This window comes from Heterodontus francisci, chromosome 6 (assembly GCF_036365525.1).
Source record: "Heterodontus francisci isolate sHetFra1 chromosome 6, sHetFra1.hap1, whole genome shotgun sequence".
NCBI lineage: Eukaryota > Metazoa > Chordata > Chondrichthyes > Heterodontiformes > Heterodontidae > Heterodontus > Heterodontus francisci.
In genome coordinates, this window is record NC_090376.1 from 1,237,802 (window position 1) to 1,254,750 (window position 16,949).

General features: G+C 56.9%; 1 protein-coding gene across 4 annotated transcripts in view; it reads right to left on the reverse strand.

Moving 5' to 3' along the window:
- The window catches only part of LOC137370901 (tripartite motif-containing protein 2-like), a 134,573-nt gene that overhangs the window by 95,754 nt on the left and 21,870 nt on the right, over positions 1 to 16,949 (reverse strand). For 2 of the 4 annotated variants that reach the window (XM_068032753.1, XM_068032752.1), the window contains exon 1: positions 301 to 456. The exons of the other annotated variants lie outside the window; for them this stretch is intronic. In XM_068032753.1, the coding sequence (XP_067888854.1) occupies positions 301 to 431 (131 nt within the window). In that variant the 5' untranslated portion in view covers positions 432 to 456. Of the gene's footprint in view, positions 1 to 300; positions 457 to 16,949 lie in introns of those variants that run through there. 4 annotated transcript variants of the gene reach the window in all.

Genomic DNA, 16,949 nt, shown 5'->3' on the forward strand with positions numbered 1-16,949 from the left:
TCTTCCCTTTTGTTCTTCTTCCCCCATCCCCCTCCTTTCACTTGCTCAAAACCTATTGCATTTCTCACTTGTGCCAGTTCGCATATTACTAATTTCTAACATAATGAAAGGTCACAGACCTGAAATGTTAACTCTGTTTCTCTCTCCACAGATGCTGCCAGACCTGTCAAGTATTTCCAGCACTCTCTGTTTTTGTTACGCACACAGAGACACACAGAGACAACAGAAGACAGACACGCTTATAAAGATACACTGTGTAACAGCTAGGGGACAGTTGGTGTCTGAGCTGCTTGGACTCACCTCTCACAGAATGTATGTAGACACGGCAGAACCTTGGGATTGTTGTATCGATCGAGACAAATGCTACAGACTAGAAACTGTTTGTCAATCTGTCGGACCACAGGACTAGTGATAGACTCACAGCCCGCCATCACAACTCAGCACACAACCAGCAATCACAGGCAAGATTAACCTGCAGAGACAGAAATAGGGAGAGACAGACAGACAGAGACGGACACAGAGAGACAATTTAATATTACACACCACAGAATTGTGGAATAGTTACAGCACAGAGAGTCCATTCAGCCTATCACGTCCGTGTCGGATCTCTACAAAAGCAACCCAGCTGTTCCCACACACCCGTCTTTTCCACGCAGCCCTGAAATCGTTCTCTCTTCAGATAATTATCCAATTCCCTTTTGAAAGCCACAAGTGAACCTGCCTCCACCACACTCTCAGACAGTGCATCCCAGATCCTAAACACTCACTGAACCTGCCTCCACCACACTCTCAGACAGTGCATCCCAGATCCTAAACACTCACTTAACCTGCCTCCACCACACTCTCAGACAGTGTATTCCAGATCCTAAACACTCACTGAACCTGCCTCCACCACACTCTCAGACAGTGTATTCCAGATCCTAAACACTCACTGAACCTGCCTCCACCACACTCTCAGACAGTGCATTCCAGATCCTAAACACTCACTGAACCTGCCGACACCCCACTCTCAGACAGTGCATTCCAGATCCTAAACACTCACTGAACCTGCCTCCACCACACTCTCAGACTGCATTCTGGATCCTAAACACTCACTGAACCTGCCTCCACCACACTCTCAGACAGTGCATTCCAGATCCTAAACACTCACTGAACCTGCCGACACCCCACTCTCAGACAGTGCATTCCAGATCCTAAACACTCACTGATTCTGCCTCCACCACACTCTCAGACTGCATTCTGGATCCTAAACACTCACTGAACCTGCCTCCACCACACTCTCAGACAGTGCATTCCAGATCCTAAACATTCACTGAACCTGCCTTCACCACACTCTCAGACAGTGCATTCCAGATCCTAAACACTCACTGAACCTGCCTCCACCACACTCTCAGACAGTGTATTCCAGATCCTAAACACTCACTGAACCTGCCTCCACCACACTCTCAGACAGTGTATTCCAGATCCTAAACACTCACTGATTCTGCCTCCACCACACTCTCAGACTGCATTCTGGATCCTAAACACTCACTGAACCTGCCTCCACCACACTCTCAGGCAATGCATTCAGATCCTAAACACTCACTGATTCTGCCTCCACCACACTCTCAGACAGTGCATTCCAGATCCTAAACACTCACTGAACCTGCCTCCACCACACTCTCAGACAGTGCATTCCAGATCCTAAACACTCTCTGAACCTGCCTCCACCACACTCTCAGACAGTGTATTCCAGATCATAAACACTCACTGCGTGAAAAATTGTTTCCTCATATCGCTTTGTTGTTTTTTTCCAATCATATTAAATTGGTGTCCTCTGGTTCTGGATCCTTCTTCCAGTGGGAACAGTTTCTCTCCATCTACTCTGTCCAGAACCCTCATGATTTTGAAGACCTCTATCAAATCTCCTCTCAACCTTCTCTTCTCTAAGTAAAATGGCCCTAGCTTCTCCAATCTATCCACATAACTGAAGTCCCTCATCCCTGGAATCATTCTCATGAATCTTTTCTGCACCCTCTCCAATACTTTGACATCTTTCTTGAAAAGTTCTGCCCAGAACTGAGCACAAAATGCCAGTTGAGGCCAAACCAGTGTTTTATACAGATTTATCATAACTTCCTTGTTTTTGTACTCTATTTCTCTATTTATAAAGCCCAGGATCCCATATGCCTTTTTAACAATTTTCTTAACTGCCCTGCCACCTTCAGTGACTTATGCACATATACATCCAGATCCCACTGCTCCTGCACCCCCTTTAGAATTGTAGAATAGGATTGATTAGATGATTGATGAGATAAGTGCATTTAAAATTTAAAAAAAGGATATTTGAATAAACTAATCAAACTCAATGAGGATAAAGCCACTGGTCCGGATGGATTGCATCAATGCATTTTAAAAGAATATGGGGAAGAAGTAGAGGATTTACTGCACATACTTAATAATTTATTAGTAAAGTTGTAGTGCCAGAGGACTGGGAGTTGGCTATTGTAATTCCTATATTTAAGAAGGGACAGAACATGCCCAGGGAATTATAGACCAGCTTAACATTGGTGGTAGGAAAAATAATGGAATCCCAACTAAAGGCGAGAAGAGAAGAACATTTAAAATGAAAAATACAATAATGAGTAGTCATCATGGATTTCAACAAAGAAAATCTTGCTTGACCAACCTTACTGAATTTTTTGAGGAGTTAACAGAGAGAGTAGACAATGGTCATGCAGTAGATGAAATTTATCTGGATTTTCAAAAGGCCTTCGTTAAGATGCCTCATAATAGACCAATGAATAAGGTCAGAGAATGTGGAGTCAGGAGACACGTATCAGAATGGATTGTGAGCTGGTTTCAAGACAGAGAGAGCGGGAGTAAAGGGTAGTTATTGAGAGTGGCAGAAGGTGGACACTGGTGTCTGTCACAAGAGTTTTGTTTTTTTTAACTAAGAGATCTGTTTTAGAGGTCTAAAAACTGGGAAAGGAGTTTTTCTGTGAGCACTGAATGCCGACACTTGGCGTTTGAAGTGTCGGCTGTAAAACTTGTATCCAAGCTATCAGAAAGATTTATTACTGTCTTGTGACTTGGTTGTTGAAAGTTTAGTTTCACTTTTGGGTTGAAAAGTCAGTTGCTGCTGGAGACCTGTGTTTGCAGACCAGAAAAAGACCTCTCCCTGAGAGGAAGGCTTGTATCTGTTATAATGAGGGACTGTGTTCTGCTTGGAGAGAGAAAGAGACCCCTGGAGAGGAAAAGACTGAGAGAAAGAGGGATTGCTGCACTCTGTGGAGAAAGGTCCATTTGCTGAGAGGAAGCCTGCATTGTTAAAGGTAGCAAAGTCCTATTGCCTCCAGTCTCTGGAAAATTTCTGCCTCAAGAGTGATTCTTGTTGCCTTTTGTGTTTTTGGGAGATCCTGAAATCTCAAGAAAGTTTCTACTGTTAGACTGCTACTTTAAAATTTAGGTAGACCTGTTGCTACACATTTTGTTGAAAGCTCTGTGTGATGCCTGCGGCAGATTAATTGCCTTGGAATGCTTACCCATCACAGACTGTTCATTAATCTCACCTGGAGAGACTTTGAGTGGCATCTGACTATTCAACTCTGGGACACCTCACCAATCTGGAAATATCCTACCAGACTGTGACAACTAATTATTTTGTTATTCCTAAGAAACCATTGCAACTTAAAACAACCTTTTGAAAACCAGTTAACTGTTGGTTTTTTGAATGTATGTGTGTGTGCATGAGGGTTAGGAAAAATAAGAAGTTCTAAAATCTTTTCATACATATAATTTTATCTCATTATCATTTAAAACCTGTTTTATTCATAGTTAATTTTGTTGTTGTTTAAAGAAACCTGGTTTGGCATGCTTTATTCTGGGGGACAAATAGTGTGTTTAATTTGGCTACTTTCCAGTCGGTGGGAATCTTTACTAATATGCTGTGACCTGTGGAGTAGTGGGACTGAATTAACAGTGCATTACTCCCACCTTGGTCGTAACATGTTCCACAAGGACCAATGCTAGGACCACTGTTGTTCACAATTTATATTAACAATTTGCACTTTGGAATAAAAACAAAATTTCTAAATTTGCGGATGACACCAAATTCAGGAAGGGGCAAATAGTCAATACTGCAACAAATTACAGGATGATGTTAATAAACGTGCAAAATGGGTAAATAATTAGTAAATGAAACTCAATACAGATGAATATGAGGTTTAACATTTTGGCAGGAAGAATAGGGAGATCTCATTACTTGGAAGACAGTTCTCCCTGTGACCTCGTGGGTTTTCGCCGGGTGCTCCGGTTTCCTCCCACTGCCAAAGACTTGCAGGTGAAAGGTAAATTGGCCATTGTAAATTGCCCCTAGTGTAGGTAGGTGGTAGGGAATATGGGATTACTGCAGGGTTAGCATAAATGGGTGGTTCTTGGTCGGCACAGACTCGGTGGGCCGAAGGGCCTGTTTCAGTGCTGTATCTCTAAATAAATAAAAAAAAGTGGAGCAGACAAAGAAAGGGATATCGGAGTACAAATACACCAATCACCAAAAGTTGTGCTACAGGTTAGCAAAGCCATAAAAAAATCAAACCAAGCATTTGGCTTTATTTCTAGAGGGATAGAATTAAAAAGCAGGAAAGTGATGCTAAACCTGTATTCGAACCTCAGCTAGACCACTTCAGGTACACATTTGGTGAGACCGCACCTGGAGTATTGTGTCCAGCTTTGATCTCCTTATCTAAAGAAGGATATACTTGCCACAGAGGGAGCAAAACAGAGATTCACCAAACTAATCCCTGGGATGGCGAGATTGTCTTATGAGGAGAGATTAAGGAAACCGTTCTGAAGAAGGGTCACTGACCTGAAACGTTAACTCTGCTTCTTTCTCTACACCTGCTGAGTATTTCCAGCACTTTTTGTTTTTATTTCAGATTTTCAGCATCCGCAGTATTTTGCTTTTATTAAGGAAATTGGGCCTGTATTCTCTAAATTTCAAAGAATGAGAGGTGATCTCATTGAAACTTACAAAATTCTTACAGGACGTGACAGAGTGGATGTGGATAGGATGGTTCCCCTGGCTGGTGAGTCTAGAACCAGGGGACAGATTCTCAGAGGACATTTAAAATTGAGATGAGGAGGAATTTCTTTATTCAGAGGGTGATGAATCTGTGGAATGGGGAGGCGGTGGTGTTCTGGTATTGTCACTGGACTAGTAACCCAGAGCCCCAGGTTCTGGGGACATGGGTTCGAATCCCACCACAGCAGAAGGTGGAAATTGAATTCAATTAATAAATCTGGAATTAAAAGCCAGTCTAATGATGGCCATGAAACCATTGTCGATTGTTGTAAAAACCCATCTAGTTCACTAATGTCCTTTAGGGAAGGAAATCTGCTGTCCTTACCTGGTCTGGCCTACATGTGACTCCAGACCCACAGCAATGTGATTGACTCTTACATGCCCTCAAAGTGGCCTAGCAAGACACTCAGTTTAAGGGCAATTAGGGATGGGCAATAAATGCTGGCCTGGCCAGTGATGCCCACATCCCATGAAAGAATAAAAGAAAAAATTTCTACCAGAGGGCTGTGGAAGCTCAATCACGAAGCATGTTCAAGACAGCAGCCGATGGATATCTGGAGACTATTGACATCAAAGGGATATGGGGAGAGTGTGGGAAAGTGGCATTGAGGTAGATGATAAGCCGTGAGCTAATTGAATGGTGGAGCAGCCTCGATGGGCGTTCACCACCATCCCCCGCCCCCCGGACTGTCTCAGTGTGTTCACCCCCCCCCCCCCCCCGGACTGTCTCAGTGTGTTCACCCCCTCCCCCCCCCCCCCGGACTGTCTCAGTGAGTTCACCCCCCCCACCACAGTCTCAGAGTGTTCACCCCCACCACTGTCTCAGTGTTCACCCCCCCACAGTCTCAGTGTGTTCACCCCCCCACCCCCCCGGACTGTCTCAGTGTGTTCACCCCCCCGCCGGACTGTCTCAGTGAGTTCACCCCCCCCCACCACAGTCTCAGAGTGTTCACCCCCACCACTGTCTCAGTGTTCACCCCCCCACAGTCTCAGTGTGTTCACCCCCCCCCACCCCGGACTGTCTCAGTGAGTTCACCCCCCCCACCACAGTCTCAGAGTGTTCACCCCCCCCACAGTCTCAGTGTGTTCACCCCCCCCACCCCGGACTGTCTCAGTGTGTTCACCCGCCCCCCCCCCCGGACTGTCTCAGTGTGTTCACCCCCCCGCCGGACTGTCTCAGTGTGTTCATCCCCGCCCCCCCGGACTGTCTCAGTGTGTTCATCCCCGCCCCCCCCGACTGTCTCAGTGTGTTCACCACCCCCCCCCCGGACTGTCTCAGTGTGTTCATCCCCGCCCCCCCGGACTGTCTCAGTGTGTTCATCCCCGCCCCCCCCGGACTGTCTCAGTGTGTTCACCCCCCCCCCCCACAGTCTCAGTGTGTTCACCCCCCCACAGTCTCAGTGTGTTCACCCCCCCCCACTGTCTCAGTGTGTTCACCCCCCCCCCCACAGTCTCAGTGTGTTCACCCCCCCACAGTCTCAGTGTGTTCACCCCCCCCCACTGTCTCAGTGTGTTCACCCCCCCCCCACAGTCTCAGTGTGTTCACCCCCCCCCCACAGTCTCAGTGTGTTCACCCCCCCACAGTCTCAGTGTGTTCACCCCCCCCCCACTGTCTCAGTGTGTTCACCCCCCCCCACACTGTCTCAGTGTGTTCACCCCCCCCCCCACAGTCTCAGTGTGTTCACCCCCCCACAGTCTCAGTGTGTTCACCCCCCCCCACTGTCTCAGTGTGTTCACCCCCCCCCCCACAGTCTCAGTGTGTTCACCCCCCCCCCCACAGTCTCAGTGTGTTCACCCCCCCACAGTCTCAGTGTGTTCACCCCCCCCCCACTGTCTCAGTGTGTTCACCCCCCCCCACACTGTCTCAGTGTGTTCACCCCCCCCCACTGTCTCAGTGTGTTCACCCCCCCCCCACAGTCTCAGTGTGTTCACCCCCCCACAGTCTCAGTGTGTTCACCCCCCCCCACTGTCTCAGTGTGTTCGCCCCCCCCCCCCACTGTCTCAGTGTGTTCACCCCCCCCCACAGTCTCAGTGTGTTCACCCCCCCCTCACTGTCTCAGTGTGTTCACTCCTGCCCCCGACTGTCTCAGTGTGTTCACCACCCCCCGACTGTCTCAGTGTGTTCACCCCCCCCCCCGACTGTCTCAGTGTGTTCACCCCCCCCCCCGACTGTCTCAGTGTGTTCACCCCCCCCCGACTGTCTCAGTGTGTTCACCCCCCCCACTGTCTCAGTGTGTTCACTCCTGCCCCCGACTGTCTCAGTGTGTTCACCCCCCCCCCGACTGTCTCAGTGTGTTCACCCCCCCCACTGTCTCAGTGTGTTCACTCCTGCCCCCGACTGTCTCAGTGTGTTCACCCCCCCCACTGTCTCAGTGTGTTCACCCCCCCCCCGACTGTCTCAGTGTGTTCACCCCCCCCGACTGTCTCAGTGTGTTCACCCCCCCCCCACTGTCTCACTGTGTTCACTCCTGCCCCCGACTGTCTCAGTGTGTTCACCCCCCCCCCACTGTCTCAGTGTGTTCACTCCTGCCCCCGACTGTCTCAGTGTGTTCACCCCCCCCCCCGACTGTCTCAGTGTGTTCACCCCCCCCCCGACTGTCTCAGTGTGTTCACCCCCCCGACTGTCTCAGTGTGTTCACCCCCCCTCACTGTCTGTGTGTTCACTCCTGCCCCCGACTGTCTCAGTGTGTTCACCCCCCCTCACTGTCTCAGTGTGTTCACCCCCCCCACTGTCTCAGTGTGTTCACTCCTGCCCCCGACTGTCTCAGTGTGTTCACCCCCCCCACTGTCTCAGTGTGTTCACCCCCCCCACTGTCTCAGTGTGTTCACCCCCCCCACTGTCTCAGTGTGTTCACTACTGCCCCCCACTGTCTCAGTGTGTTCACCCCCCCCACTGTCTCAGTGTGTTCACTACTGCCCCCCACTATCTCAGTGTGTTCACCCCTCCCACAGTCTCAGTGTGTTCACCCCCCCCCCACTGTCTCAGTGTGTTCACTACTGCCCCCCACTGTCTCAGTGTGTTCACCCCCCCCCCCCACTGTCTCAGTGTGTTCACCCCCCCCACTGTCTCAGTGTGTTCACTACTGCCCCCCACTGTCTCAGTGTGTTCACCCCCCCCGACTGTCTCAGTGTGTTCACCCCCCCCCCCCACTGTCTCAGTGTGTTCACCCCCCCCACTGTCTCAGTGTGTTCACTACTGCCCCCGACTGTCTCAGTGTGTTCACCCCCCCCCCCACTGTCTCAGTGTGTTCACTCCTGCCCCCGACTGTCTCAGTGTGTTCACCCCCCCCGACTGTCTCAGTGTGTTCACCCCCCCCCCCACTGTCTCAGTGTGTTCACCCCCCCCGACTGTCTCAGTGTGTTCACCCCCCCCCCCACTGTCTCAGTGTGTTCACTACTGCCCCCGACTGTCTCAGTGTGTTCACCCCCCCCCCCACTGTCTCAGTGTGTTCACTCCTGCTCCCGACTGTCTCAGTGTGTTCACCCCCCCCCACTGTCTCAGTGTGTTCACCCCCCCCACTGTCTCAGTGTGTTCACTACTGCCCCCGACTGTCTCAGTGTGTTCACCCCCCCCCCACTGTCTCAGTGTGTTCACTCCTGCTCCCGACTGTCTCAGTGTGTTCACTCCCCCTCACAGTCTCAGTGTGTTCACCCCCCCCCGACTGTCTCAGTGTGTTCACCCCCCCCGACTGTCTCAGTGTGTTCACCCCCCCCACTGTCTCAGTGTGTTCACCCCCCCCACTGTCTCAGTGTGTTCACCCCCCCCCGACTGTCTCAGTGTGTTCACCCCCCCCACTGTCTCAGTGTGTTCACCCCCCCCCCGACTGTCTCAGTGTGTTCACCCCCCCACTGTCTCAGTGTGTTCACCCCCCCCGACTGTCTCAGTGTGTTCACCCCCCCCCACTATCTCAGTGTGTTCACCCCCCCCACAGTCTCAGTGTGTTCACCCCCCCCCCACTGTCTCAGTGTGTTCACTACTGCCCCCCACTGTCTCAGTGTGTTCACCCCCCCCACTGTCTCAGTGTGTTCACTACTGCCCCCCACTATCTCAGTGTGTTCACCCCCCCCACAGTCTCAGTGTGTTCACCCCCCACCCCACTGTCTCAGTGTGTTCACTCCTGCCCCCCACTGTCTCAGTGTGTTCACCCCCCCCCCACTGTCTCAGTGTGTTCACCCCCCCCACTGTCTCAGTGTGTTCACCCCCCCCGACTGTCTCAGTGTGTTCACCCCCCCCCCACTGTCTCAGTGTGTTCACCCCCCCCACTGTCTCAGTGTGTTCACTACTGCCCCCGACTGTCTCAGTGTGTTCACCCCCCCCCCACTGTCTCAGTGTGTTCACCCCCCCCACTGTCTCAGTGTGTTCACTACTGCCCCCCACTGTCTCAGTGTGTTCACCCCCCCCGACTGTCTCAGTGTGTTCACCCCCCCCACTGTCTCAGTGTGTTCACTACTGCCCCCGACTGTCTCAGTGTGTTCACCCCCCCCCCACTGTCTCAGTGTGTTCACCCCCCCCACTGTCTCAGTGTGTTCACCCCCCCCACTGTCTCAGTGTGTTCACTACTGCCCCCGACTGTCTCAGTGTGTTCACCCCCCCCCCACTGTCTCAGTGTGTTCACCCCCCCTCACTGTCTCAGTGTGTTCACCCCCCCCCACTATCTCAGTGTGTTCACCCCCCCCCCCCGACTGTCTCAGTGTGTTCACCCCCCCCCACTATCTCAGTGTGTTCACCCCCCCCCCCACAGTCTCAGTGTGTTCACCCCCCCCCCGACTGTCTCAGTGTGTTCACCACCCCCCGACTGTCTCAGTGTGTTCACTCCTGCCCCCCACTGTCTCAGTGTGTTCACCCCCCCCGACTGTCTCAGTGTGTTCACCCCCCCCCACTATCTCAGTGTGTTCACCCCCCCCCACAGTCTCAGTGTGTTCACCCCCCCCCGACTGTCTCAGTGTGTTCACCACCCCCCGACTGTCTCAGTGTGTTCACCCCCCCCCACAGTCTCAGTGTGTTCACCCCCCCCCCGACTGTCTCACTGTGTTCACCCCCCCCGACTGTCTCAGTGTGTTCACCCCCCCCCACTATCTCAGTGTGTTCACCCCCCCCCACTGTCTCAGTGTGTTCACCCCCCCTCACAGTCTCAGTGTGTTCACCCCCCCTCACTGTCTCAGTGTGTTCACTCCTGCCCCCCACTGTCTCAGTGTGTTCACCCCCCCCCCCACAGTCTCAGTGTGTTCACCCCCCCTCACTGTCTCAGTGTGTTCATTCCTGCTCCCGACTGTCTCAGTGTGTTCACCCCCCCCCCACTATCTCAGTGTGTTCACCCCCCCCCCACAGTCTCAGTGTGTTCACCCCCCCCCACTGTCTCAGTGTGTTCACCCCCCCCACAGTCTCAGTGTGTTCACCCCCCCCCCACAGTCTCAGTGTGTTCACCCCCCCCCTCACTGTCTCAGTGTGTTCACCCCCCCCCCACTGTCTCAGTGTGTTCACCCCCCCCCCCCCCACAGTCTCAGTGTGTTCACCCCCCCTCACTGTCTCAGTGTGTTCACCCCCCCCCCCACATGTCTCAGTGTGTTCACCCCCCCCCCACTGTCTCAGTGTGTTCGCCCTCCCCCCACTGTCTCACTGTGTTCGCCCCCCCCCCCGACTGTCTCAGTGTGTTCACCCCCCGACTGTCTCAGTGTGTTCACCCCCCCCACTGTCTCAGTGTGTTCACCCCCCCCCCGACTGTCTCAGTGTGTTCACCCCCCCACTGTCTCAGTGTGTTCACTCCTGCCCCCCACTGTCTCAGTGTGTTCACCCCCCCCACTGTCTCAGTGTGTTCACCCCCCCCGACTGTCTCAGTGTGTTCACCCCCCCCACTGTCTCAGTGTGTTCACCCCCCCCGACTGTCTCAGTGTGTTCACCCCCCCTCACTGTCTGTGTGTTCACCCCCCCCCGACTGTCTCAGTGTGTTCACCCCCCCCACTGTCTCAGTGTGTTCACCCCCCCCGACTGTCTCAGTGTGTTCACCCCCCCCCCACTGTCTCACTGTGTTCGCCCTCCCCCCACTGTCTCACTGTGTTCGCCCCCCCCCCCGACTGTCTCAGTGTGTTCACCCCTCCCCCCACTGTCTCACTGTGTTCGCCCCCCCCCCCGACTGTCTCAGTGTGTTCACCCCCCGACTGTCTCAGTGTGTTCATTCCTGCCCCCCACTGTCTCACTGTGTTCGCCCCCCCCCCGACTGTCTCAGTGTGTTCACCCCCCCCCCCACTGTCTCAGTGTGTTCACCCCCCGACTGTCTCAGTGTGTTCACCCCCCCCCACTGTCTCAGTGTGTTCACTCCTGCCCCCGACTGTCTCAGTGTGTTCACCCCCCCCCCACTGTCTCAGTGTGTTCACCCCCCCCCACTGTCTCAGTGTGTTCACCCCCCGACTGTCTCAGTGTGTTCACCCCCCCCGACTGTCTCAGTGTGTTCACCCCCCCCACTGTCTCAGTGTGTTCACCCCCCCCACTGTCTCAGTGTGTTCACCCCCCCACTGTCTCAGTGTGTTCACCCCCCCCCACTGTCTCAGTGTGTTCACCCCCCGACTGTCTCAGTGTGTTCACCCCCCGACTGTCTCAGTGTGTTCACCCCCCCCACTGTCTCAGTGTGTTCACCCCCCGACTGTCTCAGTGTGTTCACCCCCCCCGACTGTCTCAGTGTGTTCACCCCCCCCGACTGTCTCAGTGTGTTCACCCCCCCCACTGTCTCAGTGTGTTCACCCCCCCACTGTCTCAGTGTGTTCACCCCCCCCACTGTCTCAGTGTGTTCACCCCCCCCCACTGTCTCAGTGTGTTCACCCCCCGACTGTCTCAGTGTGTTCACCCCCCGACTGTCTCAGTGTGTTCACCCCCCCCACTGTCTCAGTGTGTTCACCCCCCCCCCACTGTCTCAGTGTGTTCACCTCCCCCACTGTCTCAGTGTGTTCACCCCCCGACTGTCTCAGTGTGTTCACCCCCCCCCCACTGTCTCAGTGTGTTCACCCCCCCCCCACTGTCTCAGTGTGTTCACCCCCCCCCACTGTCTCAGTGTGTTCACCCCCCCCCCCACTGTCTCAGTGTGTTCACCCCCCCCCCACTGTCTCAGTGTGTTCACCCCCCCCCCACTGTCTCAGTGTGTTCACCTCCCCCACTGTCTCAGTGTGTTCACCCCCCGACTGTCTCAGTGTGTTCACCCCCCCCCCACTGTCTCAGTGTGTTCACCCCCCCCCCACTGTCTCAGTGTGTTCACCCCCCCCCACTGTCTCAGTGTGTTCACCCCCCCCCCCACTGTCTCAGTGTGTTCACCCCCCCCCCATTGTCTCAGTGTGTTCACCCCCCCCCACTGTCTCAGTGTGTTCACCCCCCGACTGTCTCAGTGTGTTCACTCCTGCCCCCCACTGTCTCAGTGTGTTCACCCCCCGACTGTCTCAGTGTGTTCACTCCTGCCCCCCACTGTCTCAGTGTGTTCACCCCCCCCCCACTGTCTCACTGTGTTCACTCCTGCCCCCCACTGTCTCAGTGTGTTCACCCCCCCCCACTGTCTCAGTGTGTTCGCCCTCCCCCCACTGTCTCAGTGTGTTCACCCCCCCCCACTGTCTCAGTGTGTTCACTCCTGCCCCCCACTGTCTCAGTGTGTTCACTCCTGCCCCCCACTGTCTCAGTGTGTTCGCCCCCCCCCCCCACTGTCTCAGTGTGTTCACCCCCCCCCACTGTCTCAGTGTGTTCACCCCCCCGCACTGTCTCAGTGTGTTCACCCCCCCCCACTGTCTCAGTGTGTTCACCCCCCCCACTGTCTCAGTGTGTTCGCCCCCCCCCCCACTGTCTCAGTGTGTTCACCCCCCCCCACTGTCTCAGTGTGTTCACCCCCCCCCACTGTCTCAGTGTGTTCACCCCCCCCCATTGTCTCAGTGTGTTCACTCCTGCCCCCGACTGTCTCAGTGTGTTCACCCCCCCCCCCACTGTCTCAGTGTGTTCACTCCTGCCCCCCACTGTCTCAGTGTGTTCGCCCCCCCCCCCCACTGTCTCAGTGTGTTCACCCCCCCCCCATTGTCTCAGTGTGTTCACTCCTGCCCCCCACTGTCTCAGTGTGTTCACCCCCCCCCCCCACTGTCTCAGTGTGTTCACCCCCCCCCATTGTCTCAGTGTGTTCACTCCTGCCCCCCACTGTCTCAGTGTGTTCACCCCCCCCCCCCACTGTCTCAGTGTGTTCACCCCCCCCCATTGTCTCAGTGTGTTCACTCCTGCCCCCCACTGTCTCAGTGTGTTCACTCCTGCCCCCCACTGTCTCAGTGTGTTCGCCCCCCCCCCACTGTCTCAGTGTGTTCACCCCCCCCCACTGTCTCAGTGTGTTCACCCCCCCCCCATTGTCTCAGTGTGTTCACTCCTGCCCCCGACTGTCTCAGTGTGTTCACCCCCCCCCCACTGTCTCAGTGTGTTCACCCCCCCCCCATTGTCTCAGTGTGTTCACTCCTGCCCCCCACTGTCTCAGTGTGTTCACCCCCCCCCACTGTCTCAGTGTGTTCACCCCCCCCCACTGTCTCACTGTGTTCACTCCTGCCCCCCACTGTCTCAGTGTGTTCACCCCCCCCCACTGTCTCAGTGTGTTCACTCCTGCCCCCCACTGTCTCAGTGTGTTCGCCCTCCCCCCACTGTCTCAGTGTGTTCACCCCCCCCCCACTGTCTCAGTGTGTTCGCCCTCCCCCCACTGTCTCAGTGTGTTCGCCCTCCCCCCACAGTCTCAGTGTGTTCACCCCCCCCACTGTCTCAGTGTGTTCGCCCTCCCCCCACTGTCTCAGTGTGTTCACCCCCCCCCACTGTCTCAGTGTGTTCGCCCTCCCCCCACTGTCTCAGTGTGTTCGCCCTCCCCCCACAGTCTCAGTGTGTTCACCCCCCCCACTGTCTCAGTGTGTTCGCCCTCCCCCCACTGTCTCAGTGTGTTCACCCCCCCCCACTGTCTCAGTGTGTTCGCCCTCCCCACTGTCTCAGTGTGTTCACCCCCCCCCACAGTCTCAGTGTGTTCACCCCCCCCACTGTCTCAGTGTGTTCGCCCCCCCCCCCACTGTCTCAGTGTGTTCACCCCCCCCCACTGTCTCAGTGTGTTCACCCCCCCCCCACTGTCTCACTGTGTTCGCCCTCCCCCCACTGTCTCAGTGTGTTCGCCCCCCCCCCCACTGTCTCACTGTGTTCACTCCTGCCCCCCACTGTCTCAGTGTGTTCGCCCCCCCCCCCACTGTCTCACTGTGTTCACTCCTGCCCCCCACTGTCTCAGTGTGTTCACCCCCCCCCCCACTGTCTCACTGTGTTCACTCCTGCCCCCCACTGTCTCAGTGTGTTCACTCCTGCCCCCGACTGTCTCAGTGTGTTCACCCCCCCCACTGTCTCAGTGTGTTCACCCCCCCCCCCACTGTCTCAGTGTGTTCGCCCCCCCCCCACTGTCTCAGTGTGTTCATTCCTGCCCCCGACTGTCTCAGTGTGTTCACCCCCCCCACTGTCTCAGTGTGTTCACTCCTGCCCCCCACTGTCTCAGTGTGTTCACCCCCCGACTGTCTCAGTGTGTTCACCCCCCCCACTGTCTCAGTGTGTTCACCCCCCCCACTGTCTCAGTGTGTTCACCCCCCCCCACTGTCTCAGTGTGTTCACCCCCCCCCACTGTCTCAGTGTGTTCACCCCCCGACTGTCTCAGTGTGTTCGCCCCCCCACAGTCTCACTGTGTTCACTCCTGCCCCCGACTGTCTCAGTGTGTTCACCCCCCCCCCCACTGTCTCACTGTGTTCACTCCTGCCCCCCACTGTCTCAGTGTGTTCACCCCCCCCCCACTGTCTCAGTGTGTTCACCCCCCCCCACTGTCTCAGTGTGTTCGCCCTCCCCCCACTGTCTCAGTGTGTTCACCCCCCCCCACTGTCTCAGTGTGTTCGCCCTCCCCCCACTGTCTCAGTGTGTTCACCCCCCCCACTGTCTCACTGTGTTCACCCCCCCCCACACTGCCCTCCTCCCACTCTGCCCCCCCCACACTCTGCACCCCCCACACTGCCCTCCTCCACACTGCTCCCGCCACACTGCAACCCCCACACTGACGCCCCCCCACACTGCCCTCCCCCACACTGCCCTCCCCCACACTGCCCCTCCCCCACACTGCCCTCCCCCACACTGCCCTCCCCCACACTGCCCTCCCCCACACTGCCCCTCCCCACACTGCCCCTCCCCCACACTGCCCCTCCCCCACACTGCCCCTCCCCCACACTGCCCTCCCCCACACTGCCCCTCCCCCACTCTGCCCTCCCCCACACTGCCCCTCCCCCACACTGCCCCTCCCCCACACTGCCCCTCCCCCACACTGCCCTGTCCCACACTGCCCTCCCCCACACTGCCCCTCCCCCACACTGCCCTGTCCCACACTGCCCCTCCCCCACACTGCCCTCCCCCACACTGCCCCTCCCCCACACTGCCCCCCCCACACTGCCCCTCCCCCACACTTCCCAGTCCCACACTGCCCTCCCCCACACTTCCCTCCCCCACACTGCCCTCCCCCACACTGCCCCTCCCCCACACTGCCCTCCCCCACACTGCCCCTCCCCACACTGCCCCTCCCCCACTCTGCCCTCCCCCACACTGCCCCTCCCCCACACTGCCCCTCCCCCACACTGCCCCTCCCCCACACTGCCCTGTCCCACACTGCCCTCCCCCACACTGCCCTCCCCCACACTGCCCCTCCCCCACACTGCCCCTCCCCCACACTGCCCCCCCCACACTGCCCCTCCCCCACACTTCCCAGTCCCACACTGCCCTCCCCCACACTTCCCTCCCCCACACTGCCCCCCCCACACTGCCCCTCCCCCACACTTCCCAGTCCCACACTGCCCTCCCCCACACTGCCCCTCCCCCACACTGCCCCTCCCCCACACTTCCCTCCCCCACACTTCCCTCCCCCACACTGCCCTCCCCCACACTTCCCTCCCCCACACTGCCCTTCCCCCACACTGCCCCTCCCCCACACTGCCCTCCCCCACACTTCCCTCCCCCACACTTCCCTCCCCCACACTTCCCTCCCCCACTCTGCCCTCCCCCACACTGCCCTCCCCCACACTGCCCTCCCCCACACTGCCCTCCCCCACACTGCCCTCCCCCACACTGCCCTCCCCCACACTTCCCTCCCCCACACTTCCCTCCCCCACTCTGCCCTCCCCCACACTGCCCTCCCCCACACTGCCCTCCCCCACACTTCCCTCCCCCACACTTCCCTCCCCCACTCTGCCCTCCCCCACACTTCCCTCCCCCACTCTGCCCTCCCCCACACTTCCCTCCCCCACACTTCCCTCCCCCACACTGCCCTCCCCCACACTTCCCTCCCCCACACTGCCCTCCCCCACACTGCCCCTCCCCCACACTTCCCAGTCCCACACTGCCCTCCCCCACACTGCCCTCCCCCACACTGCCCTCCCCCACACTTCCCTGTGCCACACTGCCCTCCCCCACACTGCCCTCCCCCACACTTCCCTCCCCCACACTGCCCTCCCCCACACTTCCCTCCCCCACACTGCCCTCCCCCACACTTCCCTGTCCCACACTGCCCTCCCCCACACCGCCCTCCCCCACACTGCCCTTCCCCACACTCCCCCCCACACTGCCCTGTCCCACACTGACCCCCCACAATGCCGCCCCCCCCACACTGACCCCCCACACTCCCCCCCACACTGCCCCCCCCCCACACTGACCCCCCACAATGCCGCCCCCCCCACACTGACCCCCCACACTCCCCCCCACACTGCCCTGTCCCACACTGCCCCCCCCACACTTCCCTCCCCCACACTTCCCTCCCCCTCACTTCCCTGTCCCACACTGCCCTCCCCCTCACTTCCCTGCCCCACACTGCCCCTCCCCCACACTGCCCCTCCC